The sequence below is a fragment of the Haliaeetus albicilla genome, chromosome 8 (genome assembly GCF_947461875.1).
Source record: "Haliaeetus albicilla chromosome 8, bHalAlb1.1, whole genome shotgun sequence".
Taxonomy (NCBI): domain Eukaryota; kingdom Metazoa; phylum Chordata; class Aves; order Accipitriformes; family Accipitridae; genus Haliaeetus; species Haliaeetus albicilla.
The window spans coordinates 33,556,769-33,570,989 of record NC_091490.1 but is presented as its reverse complement, the minus strand read 5'-3'; the positions used below and the strand labels follow the sequence as shown (position 1 = coordinate 33,570,989).

Genomic DNA, 14,221 nt, shown 5'->3' with positions numbered 1-14,221 from the left:
GCACAGTCCTGAAAGTACTATGAAGAATTTAGTACTCGCCTTCGAGATGACTCTCTAGCTAGGTCTCCTCAGCCAGGTCCTAGCAATTATAGATCAATTAATTGCTTTGCAGTATTAAGTCACAAAGAGATCATATAGTCCCCATCCCTGTTTTGGAGCAGACTCCAAAGATCTAATTTTCACAGCCCTGGTCTGGGCCTGGGTATTGCTCCATCTCCATAAGGAAGGCTTAGTTTAAATAGGAAGAAAAATAATTCTGCCACCCAAAGCAAAGAAGACAGAAATATTTTAAGAGCTGCTTTATTTGCAATTTTATTACTTCCCCCAAAGCCTGGGAAGGATTCTTTAAAATGTATTACTCAGCTTAGCATTAGGATAGGAAAGGCCATTAAGACATAAGACAATCACGTTCCAATGTGCTCAGACAAGGAAGTCTTTGAGCAAGCATCATTTGGTGAGATCATACTTCTTCCTCGGCTGTAGCTGGTAGTCCAGAATTTTAATATCTGCTCAGGGAAAGAAAATAAAACTCACCTTTATGGCTGTGAGGAAAACAAGCAGCCAAATGTGAAACCATGCACTGGGGCCCGAGGGAAGGCATGCAGGATCAGTTTAACTCTGAGATGCTCGTTTTAGAGGCAGATGATAAGCATTATCACTTCAGCATCACTAGCTACCACACTGCTAATGAAAAAGCAGAAGGTGTCAGATGGGACAATCAGATAGAGAATTATTTTTATGGTCTGTAAGCAGCCTCTTAGACAAGGAGTATGCAAGAGGCAGGTTTGAGATGGGGGGGCAGAGCTTGGAGGAGTATAGCCCTTACACTCACCCTGTTCTGGGCCTCACCCAGGAGTGTGAACATTAATTTATTGCATGTCTCCTCAGGCTTTTCTTCAGGGTGGGAGACAAGAAGAGACAAGCAAAATAGAGAGCAGGATTTTAACCTGGAGAGATGCAATACTGGAGGTTGAGGAACCCAGACTACAGACCTCATCTGGATTAACAAGCCTTGCCAGCAGCCTGACATTTCCCAAAACCCAGCTCTTTGACTGCAGGAAGAGTAGGGTATGTGCCCCAAATGATGAGGGGAAAGGAAAAGAGGACCACAGACCAGGACATGGAGAGGGGATCATCTCAGGAAAACTCTCTCATGTAAGTTAGACTATTATATTTTAATGGGTTCAAATTTAATTTTTTGAAGTCTGAAGTGGATGACACCAGAGGACAGAATTAAGAGGAGTCAGGAGCCTGGGTTTTCAGAAAGAACAGCATGTGTTAAAGCTTGGTTTATGTAAAATTCATAGAAGTTGCACACATTGGATCAAGCAGGTCCTTGTCATGTTTAGCCAACCAGGGGAGCTACAAATGGGATGCTCCCCACAAGCCCCCTCCCAGTCTCTGACAGATCACCCATCAGGAGCTCCAAAGGCTGGAAGCAGGCTGGGCTGCAGATCCAGAGGTCCCCGGGTGCACGTTGGTCAGCAATTGTCTCCAATGTATTGGAGAAAGCTATCTGAATCTGACTTTGTTAAGAAATACTGAATCATTATCTTTGGGTACTGCACAACATTCAATTTAAAACCTGATCTCCTTCCTCTTCCCTGGTAGAGACCTCTTCTTCCTCTCCAGGATTGGCTCATTACTGGGAGACTGAGGACGGATCTTCATCTCGGTAAAAGGGATGGAGAATTCATGGCCTTTCCATGGCTCCCAGTTCACACCCTGGGAAGAGACCAAGGAATTTCTTTTACTAAAGCACCCAGACCAGGTGTTAGAAGTCTACCACTGCCCCCCTCTAATACCATTTAACCCTCCAATAAACAGAGATGCTATTGTTCACCAGATTTTGACTGTAATTATAGTCAGTCTTCTAGACACTCCTAATATAAATCAAATCTCTATCCAGTTTGGAACACAACAGGACGGAGCCATCTTCAAGCCCAAAATAAGCCTGTACAATGAGATGCATGCCAAGGCATGCACTGAAAGCCAAAGTATAGACTACATGAGACAGTGAGCCAGCATCCTAGCGTGGCTCCTAGTGAGTGTTCTTTTATGCGTTCCCCTCAGAAATCAAGACAGCTCCACCTCAAGTATCTCTGCCCACAAGAATCAGGGGGCCATGAGCTCACGTCCTCTGGATCCAGGGAGTACAGAGCAAGAGCTATAAGTTTCCTTATGGATCATTTTCCTTTCAAATGAAATTAATTAGGATAGCCTGGGCAATCTCTCCTGCTTGAACAAGAGACATCCCCCCACGTGTTTTCTCAAGGCTAGGGAGAAGAGCGAACCACCACAGAGCTCTGACACTCACCTCGCTGTGCTTGCTGTCCCCATATTTCCCATTGAGGTTGGCCAGGTGGCAGTTCTTGTACCACCATGCACCATGGTGTGTCAGAGCACAGTTGCTGAGAGCGACATCATTGTCTCTGTCCCACGTTGTGAACTTCCAGCCATTGTGGTAAGTCATTGCATCCCCTAAGGGAAGGGATGAAAGACACGAATAGGAGTAAGATACTACAGTTGCTCAGCCTGAAGGCTTATACACCCTTCAGGCAGAACACAGCAGACCTGTCAGGGGAAAAACAACAGCACAGGATAGGTCTGGACAATAATTTCTAAAGGGCTGCTATTAGAGAGCATGCCCAAGGGCTGGATTCTCCCAGCAGAAGATCTAAACCTTACCGCAAGAGGATATTAAAGGATAAGTGGAAGACTATGGATACAATGGCAATGGTAAGAATTCACCAGTGGCAGAAACCAGCACCAGGATAGCTACTGCTGTTGAGCAAAGTCCCATCCTAAACAAAAGCCACTTTTTTGCACTTCTCAGCTGGGAAGCCCCAGAAGTTGCTCCCCCATCAGCACAGGTTACCTCATGGAAATGCTTCCCAGTCTGCCTTTTCGGCTGGTGTCTCACTGGGTTACAGAGCCCTCTCTTCCCCATGAAAAAGCAACTGTTTCTCCTGTCTTCAACAGGAGACAGGCCTGTGGGCACACTCTCCTCAGTCTTCCTAGGAAGTACAGACTTCTCTCCTCAAAGACTCCCACATCTGATCTAACCTGACGCAACGAGCTCCCTCCCACGCTACTGGCAAAACAAATACCCAGGTCCCAGCATTTGCTTCCCTGTGCTAAGCAGAGACAGCACAAGTACAAGGCACTCCTCACCAGCATTGCCTCTGTAATTCCCCACCGACAGCCTGTATCTGTCCCTGCTCGAGGCAACCTGGAAGAAGTCATAGACAGCATAGACAGATTCACCGGCTGTCCGCAAATCCACCCGGAGCTCATAGCGGATGGGGCTGCTGCTTGTGAGATTGTGCAGCTTGTCAAGACCTAGAAGAAAAAAAGAATTACTCTTAAAAAGCAAAAGCCTGTTCGCCTTTGCAGTCCTAGACTCTCACCCTGTGGTCATTTTTGTTAAATCAGCTATTTCCTGCCTCCCTCCCTGCTTGATGTTGTCATGACATTTTGCCAAGTTTATGCTGTCTTATCTCATTTTCTGGAAAGAGACAGCAGTATCAGAAAAAACAAACAGCCCTAAACCCGCACAAGATTGGCTGTAGTGCAACATTATTTTTCCCAGAACATTTAAAGACTCTTGCTCCAAAGGCCTTGACCTATTTAGTGCTGGATTCTCTGATCCACACAGAGTTCACTAACAGAACAAGACAGACAAAAAATGACCGAGTACACCAAGTTTTGTGTAGTATCCTGGTCTTTGCATTTTCACAAATGCAGTTTCTTTATTTCCCCTCTCATAGGAACACACAAACCTGAAATAAACCTTTCCAGAGTTTGGCTTGCTCTGGGACTGCTCCAAAGCCCAAAGATGTCAGTGGAAATATTTAGTGGGCCCTAGAAATCCCTCAGTGCTTCACTGGCATTTCTAAGGAAGACACAAAAGCTGACAGTTCAAGACTGCAGGCTTGCGGGGCGGGGGGCGGGGGGGGTGGCAGGCACAGGATATTTCAGCATTTACGTGCTTCTGCAGAGCTAATCTACAGCTCTTCACTGGTGACACCCATGTACTGTACCAAGCCAAAATTCCCCAGTGGGATCTCCAAAGCCTTCCACATAATTTTTCCAGCGTTTGTAGAAATCCACCTCGCCAGTGCTCCGTCTTTGAAACACCTGCAAAGCAAGGATTGCTGAGTGAGAGTTTGTGACAGGTTGAGGAGAGACAAAGAGGATGGGGATGAGAAATGTTCATCCTGATTCAAACACAGACGAAAAGGTGAAGCATTCAGGAACAGACAACTCTAGCTGATGGTACACCGCACCTGAGCGGGGTACACACGGGAATCCATTTCCATTTTCTGACTGCACAGAAGCACTGGGGTGAATGCTTAGTTGTGCAAATTTTACAGTTTACTTTCCACAAATGCCTATGGACAGCACGAATCTGAGTGTGATCTAAACACTTGGACAAAACAGGCTTAGAGACAAGATCCACAAGACATTTGTGTTTCTAAACTTCACCAAAATCAGAGGGACTTGGGCAGTAACACACAACTATTTATTTCAGTGGTGAAAAATCACTTATCACTGAAAATGAAAGGTGAAAAAGGGAATAAAGATATTTTTATTCAGCTGTTTAGGGAGATGGCTATTGGAGAACCTCAGATTCACTCCTTCATGTTCATACACATTCCCTACCTCAAAGCATCTGTGCTTCTGCCTCCAGATTCCTTTGAGCCACTCAACAACTACCATGTGGTCAGGATCCAGGGGCATGCTCACAGCACTAGTATTTAAAAGACTAACAGGCATCAGCTGAACTGCATTAACTATCTATACATATAACTTTATACTGTGGTCGAGATAATATAGCTTAGTTAACTCATTATGAAAGGCAGTTAAACTAAGCTGTACTACCTCATCTTATGACACAGCTGAATCCACCCTCATAGACAACTCCCATGTCCCAACCAGCAAGAGGTAACCCATTAAGCTGTCATAACTCAGTCATTGCCCTCAATCAGCAGTAATATATGCCTGTGTGGCATTCACAGCCAAACAATGAAAAAGCCTTTGAGCCATTCAGCCTCCCAAAGCATTCCTACCGACAGTCTGAGGGGGTATATCAGCATCTACTACCCTTCCCAAAACATGCCACTCCATCAAGGCAGGAGCTGAAACACAGTAGTGCAGTAGAGCAAAAGGAGCCTCAGCTAATACCAGTACCGGGTCCATTTGATTACATTTGTAAAAAAACTAAAAAGAAGCGAGAATCACTCACTATCCACCCGCCTCCATCCGTGGTCATGTCACAGTACACCTGCATTGGCCTGCTGCCATCCCCGTTCAGGTAAATGGTGTACATGCCGCTGGAGGCATTTCCGTTCTGCTGCATCTGGCTGCAGTCCGCAGGATACGGGTAGAGGAAGCTAACTGTGAGAAAAGAGGCAGCAAAACTACACATCAGCAAAGCAGGCCATAGCGCTGGAGGAGGCATTTCACACCCTTCAGAATCTCCTAAGGACAATGGTACTGGAAGAGAAGTAAAGAAAGCAGCAGCCCCCACTGTGTGCTCACACAGTGCCCAGTTGCATCAGCAGGTTGCTGCTGGCAGCCTTCCCCACTGCCTGGGAGCTGGCACACGGACGGGGTGGGTCCCCAGAGGCTGCAACAGTTGTAGTTTTGCATCACAGTGAGAGCAGAAAGAGGAGCGCTTGTTTGTGAAGGTGGGAAGGACAGTAAACAGGGACTTTAATTTCTCTGCATTTCACAATTTGTCCACAACTGGCAACCCCTGTGGGCACTGGCACAGTACGAGAGGCTTCCACAGCAAGCTGGCTTGAGATTTTGTTTGATTTGCTGCCATTCTGGTGTGCATTTCCTGACCTCTGAAAACAACCTGGGCAGCTACCCAATGCCACAAGAGTACTTAAACAGCTGTGCCCTACCATTACTAGGATGGTGCAGAAAGATCTCTAGCATATCATCATCTCTCCTGCCCACTGGCAGCTCACCAGCAGGCTTTGTCCTGCACTTGGCTAGCAAAGTTTGCCAGCAGCACTGACCAGCATGGGCAATCTCCCCTCACACTATCCCACTGTGTTTCCAAGCCTCCAGATGGTGTGTCTTAGGATGGACACCCAGCCAGGAGACATATCATTGATTTGCTAGATGGTTTGCTTATGATCACATAGTTTCCCAGTGCATCTGTAGAACATGAACTCCATCTCTGACCTCTACCATAAAGCACAACAGCTGCAGAGCACAGGTGAAAGTGCAACACCTAAGGCCAGTTCCTACCTGTTGAGAAGGTACTGTCTGTCTTTCTGCTCTGGCGATCTCCCTTATAGGCCATCACAAAGATGGTATACCTCACTCCTTGTTCCAGTCCTTCCAGCACAAACCGTTGTTCACTAGGACCAAGCTGTACTTCCTGCCAAATAGAACAGATCAAAGGTCCACACAACTCTGAATAGCATTTAGCTTTTCTGTACCACAGTGCCTCATACTCAATATGCATTTACGGGCTTTTCTTGTGTAGTTTTAGACAGGCACATTCACTGTATATCCTTGAAACATGGAGTCCATCTCCTCAGAAGGAATATTTGGGGCAAGGTCTCAAGAAGCACTGTTAGGACACCCTATCGCTGGTGAGTGCTGCCTTTACAGGTAATAGCAAGTTAGAAAAGTGAAGAAGCAATCATGTTCTTGCACCTGGAGACCTGTTGGGAAGAGGCATTCCACTGTCACAAAGTCCCTCCACAGCTTCCACTCATGACAGTAGCACATCTCCTTCCTTAAGCTCTCCCTCCCTGGGCTGCGGATATTATAGATTCCCTCTCACAATTGTTTTTCTGTGGTCCATATACCCACAAGAACAAATTGGCAGAGCCCATAATCATAGGGGTGATTTCAATGGGGTCTGCAGGATAGAGGAATTCACTGTACCTTGCTTGTGCCATCTTGACCCTGGTAGGTCAGAGTGTAGCCATCAATCTGTGCTGCAGGAGGAGTCCAGGTAACCACACCAGTAGAATGAGTCACATCTGATACACGGAGGTTCTTGGGAGGATCAATCTCTATTGGAAAAGAAAATTCAAGTCCCATTGCATAAATGAAATGCAACTGCAGTGCAGGGCTTGGGCTGAGCTTTCAATGCTTGATCCTGTTAACTGGGAAGTACAGAAGTCACCCAGTGACCTTCATAGCCTGCAAGCAGCAGAAGCCTAAACCAAACACGGCAAGGTCTGCTACAGATCTGGTTTGGGATGTTTTGTGAAGCCCTGCAATTGGCTCAGCTGTATAGAGCCCAGGAGCTCCTGACACATCTGCCTGAGAAATCTGCATCAGGCTCATCTCTGAGGAGCATTCACGGATAGGTCAGGTTTGGGCTTTACGCCTCAATCCTGGACCATGGCCCTAGTGTGGCCTGCTGAGAGCCCCTACACCTTGTTTCCCTACTGCAGATGAAGAATGACTTCACAAGCTTTATTGTTGTCGTGCTTCAGCCATCTTTAGTAAATGCAGGAATACAAAGAAATCCACAGCTTTACAGTTTAGTCTGTGCTGTATATGGGACACCAGCTCCTTCACTGACATCAAAGGCTTAGCCAGACTTTTCCTGTGTGGTCAGACTACTCAAGTTCAGCACGAGCAGAATTATTTTTAAGCAATGCCAGTTCACAGCAGTTGTCAAGAAGCATCTTATGAGATACCCACAATAGGGCTGCAGTGCTTCCCTCAGGATAAAAGCAATTTCTGAAGCTCAGTTGGAAGTAACAACAATGGAAGCAGCCTCTCCCTAATTTTCATCCTGTGCTTGCTATATTCCATATATTTTGGGACCATCTTAAGGAAAACAATTTAAGGAGTAAGGTTTGTCCAGCTTTCCAAGTTTTAGAGAGAAGGTTCTTGGTGGACAGTGTTGGCCTTCGGGGAAGAGTGCTCCAACCCTGAAGTACATCTGAGTTTATAGCAAGCTGTAACTGAATAATTCATCTCAATTCCCTGCTCTTCCACAAACCTCCCTGGGGGACTATGGGCATGTCATTGTCCGTTAACTAGGCAACAACACTTCCCAGACCTTGAAGAGCACTATGAGGATAAGCATAACAACAGTATAACGCATCAGTGAAATATTACAGTTGCGAAAAGGCCACAGAGAAAGACAAGGCTAAGCTATATCCTAGATAAATGAGTGGAGCAGTGTAGTTTCTCCCAGGAAACGCTGCACTCCTCCTGCGTAGAGTTACCGCTTAAAATAGATACAAAGGCAAAGAAGAAGAAATCAAAACACCAAACACAAGGAGAATAACAGGGACAGTAACACCAAAGTTCACGCAGCATGTTGTTTAAAACACTGGCTATTCACTATAAGTGAAGACCACCTTTCGCTAGGGTCGCGAGTTAAGCATTAGTTCATTATCTAATGAATTCATGCGTCATTTGCGAGACCACTAAACAATTTATTTTAAGTAAAACGACCCAGAAAACTTACAGTAGCTCACTACATGTATACCTCCCGCTGGACAGAAGAGGGAGCTAAAAGGTACCAAATCCATCACGAGAAGTAAGGGACGGGAAGGGCAGCCTTAGAGTCTACAGTTTCACAGCACTGCTCTGAAAAGGCCAGTCAGCAGTTCCCACGGGTGCAGCGGACCACCGCAGAACAGCTCCCTGCCACAGCCGGTTTTAATGCTAAGGAATAATCAGCCATCACCTTGAGTAAGAAAATGTTTTGGGTTTTGGGGGTTGTTTTGGTTGTTTCCTCCCCCTCAGAAGTTGTATTATTTTAGCAGAAGTGTTATTACTTTTGGAAATGTAACACACACACACGCAAAAAGTATGTGGGGTTTTTTTTGTGCAGATATTTCAAAAATATTCCTACTAATGCTAAATGCATTCCCTCTCCCAGCATTTTCACTTCATGTGAAACTTCCAGGTGTCCCCATTTTCATTCCAGTTCAAAAAAAAAACATTTCAATTTGCTGAAACTCTCCTTGCATTTCTAGTTCCAGACAGATTCAGTCTTTTGGCCTCAAGAGATCTCCATTTGTCCCCACCAGCTGCCCTCAACTTCTGTAAGCACTGGGGAGCTGTCTGGCATCTTGCCCTAAATCTAAGCTTCAGCTGCTCATCTCACACCAGCTTGATTCATAAACTAGGAAAAAGTACATTAGCAAGGCCAATGGATACAGAGTGCTGTTGACAATGTAGAACTGGAGTAAGATAAGGTAAGACACTGAGGCACAGCCATCTTCAGACTGAGGCCTCAGGACTAAAATATCAAGTAGAGATACAGGGAAGAATGATTGTGCAGAAGAAGGTCCAACTGAAATTTGAGGCTATGTCAAACCTAAATCTTATGAACCTTAAGACAGATCCATTAGATCAGTTATTTGGGACCACCTATGGCCCTGGAGTCCCAGCTGACGCGGATACAGTGAGGCAAAGAAAAAGATTTGAGAGACTGAGGCAGCACCAACACCCTGCTCCCCTTTATCAGCCTCTCCCACAAATACCTCTTTTTGAGCTGTGAGGTACCAACAAGGTGTAATGCTTCTCTACATTATGACTGAGGAAGGAAGTCCTCAGTAAAAGAAGCGGCCAAGGGAGAACATAATCACAGCTAATTCACCATGTGAAACTACATTCCTCTTTCCATAGCTACAAAAATCACACTCCAAGATTTCCACAGGTCACCCATGAGAGTATGCCTGCCCTCTTGCTCTCCTTGCTTCTTTTCCCTGCCCAGATACAAATAATGCACACCACGTCTGGCTCCAAACTAATCAGGATAGCAAGACCTCTGTCCTGTCCCATCCCTCCCTCATTCCCAGGAAGCGCTAGCAGTGTACCCTGCCAATCAGTCTTCAGCCTAGCTAAGCAGCCAACTTCTGTAAGCGAAAACCTTAATTATACAAAAGGCATTACTGATAGTTAAGAGACTTTATCCAGGCTCAAACCATTCGCTACCCTTTCATGTTTTGGGAGATGATTAAAATAGGGGTGTTTCCTTCCAAGTCTTGATTCATTGATAAATACTATTCTTACCAGTGACACTAGTTGAACCATTCTAAGTTTAGGCAGGATTCAACAGCAGTAGTGTATGCTATGAGGCAGAACTCAGCCACATCTGCAAAGCTTAGCATACCTGAAGACCAAAAAGAGCAGGCAAAGCTGATAAGTGAGGACTACAATGCTTTAGCAAAGTGCTGTGAACCTCAGACCAGGCTGATAGCTTCTGAACTAACAAAGCAGTCATTAGTTCCTAAAAGTTCTCTAGGCTTAGCACCATCTCTATCTGAACCTTGAAGGTGCCTGTAGCATGGATGTCCCCACACCACAGGTGACCAGAAAGACAAACCAATGTCTAGTATATGCTCTGCAACAGGCCAGAAGAAAATGGGACAGAAATTGAGATGACTTCCCACAACAGTGTCATGTAGAAGCACAAAGATTCTCTGGAATACCTGTCACTGCCTCAGTGCTGAGCCTCTTGCTTTGCCGGGTTCCTTTCTCTGCCCAGAGGAAGATGACATATTCAATGCCAGGTTTCAGTCCTGTCAGAGTCATCGTAGTCTCATTCTTTCCCACTTCCATCTCCTCTGTGTCATCATCAACAGAGGTGTAGTTCACCATGTACCTATCTACGTGTCGTGGTTTAACCCCAGCCAGCAACTAAGCACCACGCAGCCGCTCACTCACTCCCCCCCCCATCCAGTGGGATGGGGGAGAAAAATTAGGAAAAGAAGTAAAACTCCTGGGTTGAGATAAGAACGATTTAATAGAACAGAAAAGAAGAAACTAATAATGATAATGATAACACTAATAAAATGACAACAGTAGTAATAAAAGGATTGAAATGTACAAATGATGCACAGGGCAATTTCTCACCACCCACCGACCGACACCCAGCCAGTCCCCGAGCGGTGAATCCCTGCCCCCCACTTCCCAGTTCCTAAACTAGATGGGACGTCCCATGGTATGGAATACACTGTTGGCCAGTTTGGGTCAGGTGCCCTGGCTGGGCATGAGAAGCTGAAAAATCCTTGACTATAGTCTAAACACTACTGAGCAACAACTGAAAACATCAGTGTTATCAACATTCTTCACATACTGAACTCAAAACATAGCACTGTACCAGCTACTAGGAAGACAGTTAACTCTATCCCAGCTGAAACCAGGACACTATGAGAGCCTGGACCCTGTCCCAGGAGATGATGGCAGTGTCCTCTGTCACTTGGTCAGTCACCAGGTGAGCTGGGCTGTTGATTTCTGCAGGGACAGTTAAAAGTAAAGAACACAGGCTGTCATAGTCAGGCTGTACTGTGACACTGTGACACTCCTTCCCCTCAAGGGCCTTGCCAGTTTCTTCCTTTTTCAAGTCCTATTTCTGATCACACATTGATTGGACCCAGAAAGCTGGGAGGTGTCAAGGTCTGAGGTGGTTCGACTGGGGTCTGTCTTTAATCCTTACAGGTGCTTTCCTAGGGAACAGCACAGCCAGTCCTGACCTGGACAGAATAGAACCTTTGCAAAGCAAGATATTGTTACTTTCTTATTTTCTCATGGTCACAAGCCTCTGAAGCTCGTATACATGTCACCTGTCCAGAGAGTGAGAGAACAACCAAAGCTCTGTTGTTAAGAGACCAGGATGACCCAGGTACACACTTACTCATCCTTCTTCAGCAAGTCCCTGACCTAGAGCATGGGTCTTGTAAACACTTGCAACTGCTTGCAATGGATTCAGATATTATGCTTTAACAGTGTTCTCGTAAAGTGGCAACCCTCACACTGGGCAGATCACTACACCACCTTAACCAGGACTGGCTGCACAGGCAAAAAAGTCCTGGTAAGAACAACTGAGGAACCAGGATTAATCATCCTATAGCAAGAAAATGCATCCTGCATGCTGTTTCTTTCTGCACTTCAATTTCTTCATCTGCAAAAAGGTACTGAGCATTTCCCTATTCCATGATGAAGGATAAACAAATTAACCAATTAAAATAAGACTGTACAAATACACAAGCAACACTGATGCAAAGGCTTCATTCTCCCTAATCCTTATTAGTATTCACAACACAGCCTATTTGTAGTACATAGAGGTAATTAGAATCTCTCTGTGATGATCCTGAATAGGTTTTACGCAAGATGTACTAACCTGAAGACTTGATCTGTTAAGCCTGAAATCTCCCTCTGCTGTGAAACTGTCTTGGGATGCACTTATTGAGTGTTAAGGCAAAGCTGGGCTGTAACTTATACTCTTAAAATCTATTGCCCACTTACTTGTCACAGCCTCAGTGCTGGCCCTCTTGCTCTGCTGTTCTCCCTTTTCTGCCCAGATGTAAATGACGTACTCCATGCCTGGCTTCAGTCCTGCCAAGGTAGTGACATTCTTGTCTTTCTCCACCTCTCTCTCCTCTGTGTCCCCATTAGCTGAGGTGTAGCTCACTCTGTATCTGTCTATTGAAGCCTGGACCTTGTTCCAGGAAACAGTAATTGCATCCTCTGTCACCTGGTCAGTCAACAGCTCAGTTGGGCTGTCAATTTCTGTAATCAAAAGTCATAATTATTAGAAGTTTTAGTACAGTGCTGTGGTAATCACAATGGTCTAAAGACACAGACAACACAAGTTTTATAGGCAGAGGTAGTATGTTTTATTAGACTATCAAATATATTTGAGAAAACAGATGAGCTTTGGGAAATGACTCTATGCCCAAAGACCTAAAAAGGGCTTGCGTGTCCAAAAGCTTGCTTGGTTTTTACTCCAGCTCAAACTGGTAAATCTAATAGAAGTTTTACCTTTAGCTATAAATTGTGTTTTGATCATTGTTGTGGTTTAACCCCAGCCAGCAACTAAGCACCACGCAGCTGCTCACTCACTCCCCCCCTCACCCAGTGGGATGGGGGAGAAAATCGGGAAAAGAAGTAAAACTCCTGGGTTGAGATAAGAACGGTTTAATAGAACAGAAAAGAAGAAACTAATAATGATAATGATAACACTAATAAAATGACAACAGTAATAATAAAAGGATTGGAATGTACAAATGATGTGCAGAGCAATTGCTCACCACCTGCTGACCGACACCCAGCTAGTCCCTGAGTGGTGATCCCCCCCCGCCACTTCCCGGTTCCTATACTGGACATGACGTCCCATGGTATGGAATACCCTGTTGGCCAGCTTGGGTCAGGTGCCCCGGCTGTGTCCTGTGCCAACTTCTTGTGCCCCTCCAGCCTTCTAGCTGGCTGGGCATGAGAAGCTGAAAAATCCTTGACTTTAGTCTAAACACTACTTAGCAACAACTGAAACCATCAGTGTTATCAACATTCTTCTCATACTGAACTCAAAACATAGCACTGTACCAGCTACTAGGAAGACAATTAACTCTATCCCAGCTGAAACCAGGACAATCATGCAGTGTAAATAACTGACACTTAAGCAAGTCCCATTGGATATCACCATTTGTGGAGCCAAATCATTCTGTACTGTTGGATACAGGGCAAGGTAGATAAAACTGCTTGCAGGTGCTAGGTGCTAACTGCTTGCAAGTCCTGCCATTCTTGACACATTGGTAAACAAACTTGCATGTCAGTGCCAAGGTGGCCGAGCCTTGGTAGGGCCAGTCAGCCCTCTGCTCCTGCACAGGGTGAGCTGGGCTGCTCATTTCTGTAGGAACAGTTAGGATTGAAGAACACTGGTTGTCCCAATGAGGCTACACTTACTCCTTCCCCTCAAGGGCCCTGCCAATTTCTTCCACTTCTCATCCTTTATTTCTTATCAAGGATGGGCCTGAACTACAAAGCTGGGAGGTGCCCAATTCTGAGGTATTTCAGCTGGGGTCTAGGTCTCCTCCTTACAGCTGCAACAACCGGGCTTTTTGTTGGGGAGTGACAAAAGCACAGCCAACCCTGCACAGGCGGAGAGGAAAGCCCATGCAGAATATGGTGTTACTGTATTTTGCTTTCTGAAGATCACAGTCTCTTGCCTGGGTTTAGGAATTAGTTTGCCTTGCTCTGGGAATTAACCCAAAATCCAAATCACCTGCTCAGAATCTCCATCTGAAATGCAGCTCTCCTGGAACAAGATTATTTCTTACCAAAGCAAAACTTCCTACCTGTCACAGCTCGATGTCTGCTGGGCTCCCCTTTCTGCCCAGAGACTGGTGGCATACTTTTTGCTTGGCTTTAGTCCTGTCAGAGCAGTGATGTTCTTGTCCTTCCCCACCTCCATGCCCTTTGCGTCCCCATCAGT

The 14,221-nt window shown here is 45.6% G+C and overlaps 1 protein-coding gene across 1 annotated transcript in view; it reads right to left on the bottom strand.

The window, feature by feature from the left end:
- Window positions 1-284: 284 nt before the first annotated feature.
- TNN (tenascin N) overlaps window positions 285-14,221 on the bottom strand; it is a 31,864-nt gene continuing 17,927 nt past the window's right edge. The window contains exons 8-17 of the mRNA XM_069789639.1: window positions 12,256-12,519; window positions 6,916-7,046; window positions 6,268-6,400; window positions 5,249-5,400; window positions 4,044-4,140; window positions 3,175-3,342; window positions 2,318-2,481; window positions 1,586-1,725; window positions 833-901; window positions 285-506 (exon numbers count right to left, since the gene is read on the bottom strand). Coding sequence (XP_069645740.1) covers window positions 865-901; window positions 1,586-1,725; window positions 2,318-2,481; window positions 3,175-3,342; window positions 4,044-4,140; window positions 5,249-5,400; window positions 6,268-6,400; window positions 6,916-7,046; window positions 12,256-12,519 — 1,286 coding nt within the window. The 3' untranslated portion in view covers window positions 285-506; window positions 833-864. The remainder of the gene's footprint in view (window positions 507-832; window positions 902-1,585; window positions 1,726-2,317; window positions 2,482-3,174; window positions 3,343-4,043; window positions 4,141-5,248; window positions 5,401-6,267; window positions 6,401-6,915; window positions 7,047-12,255; window positions 12,520-14,221) is intronic.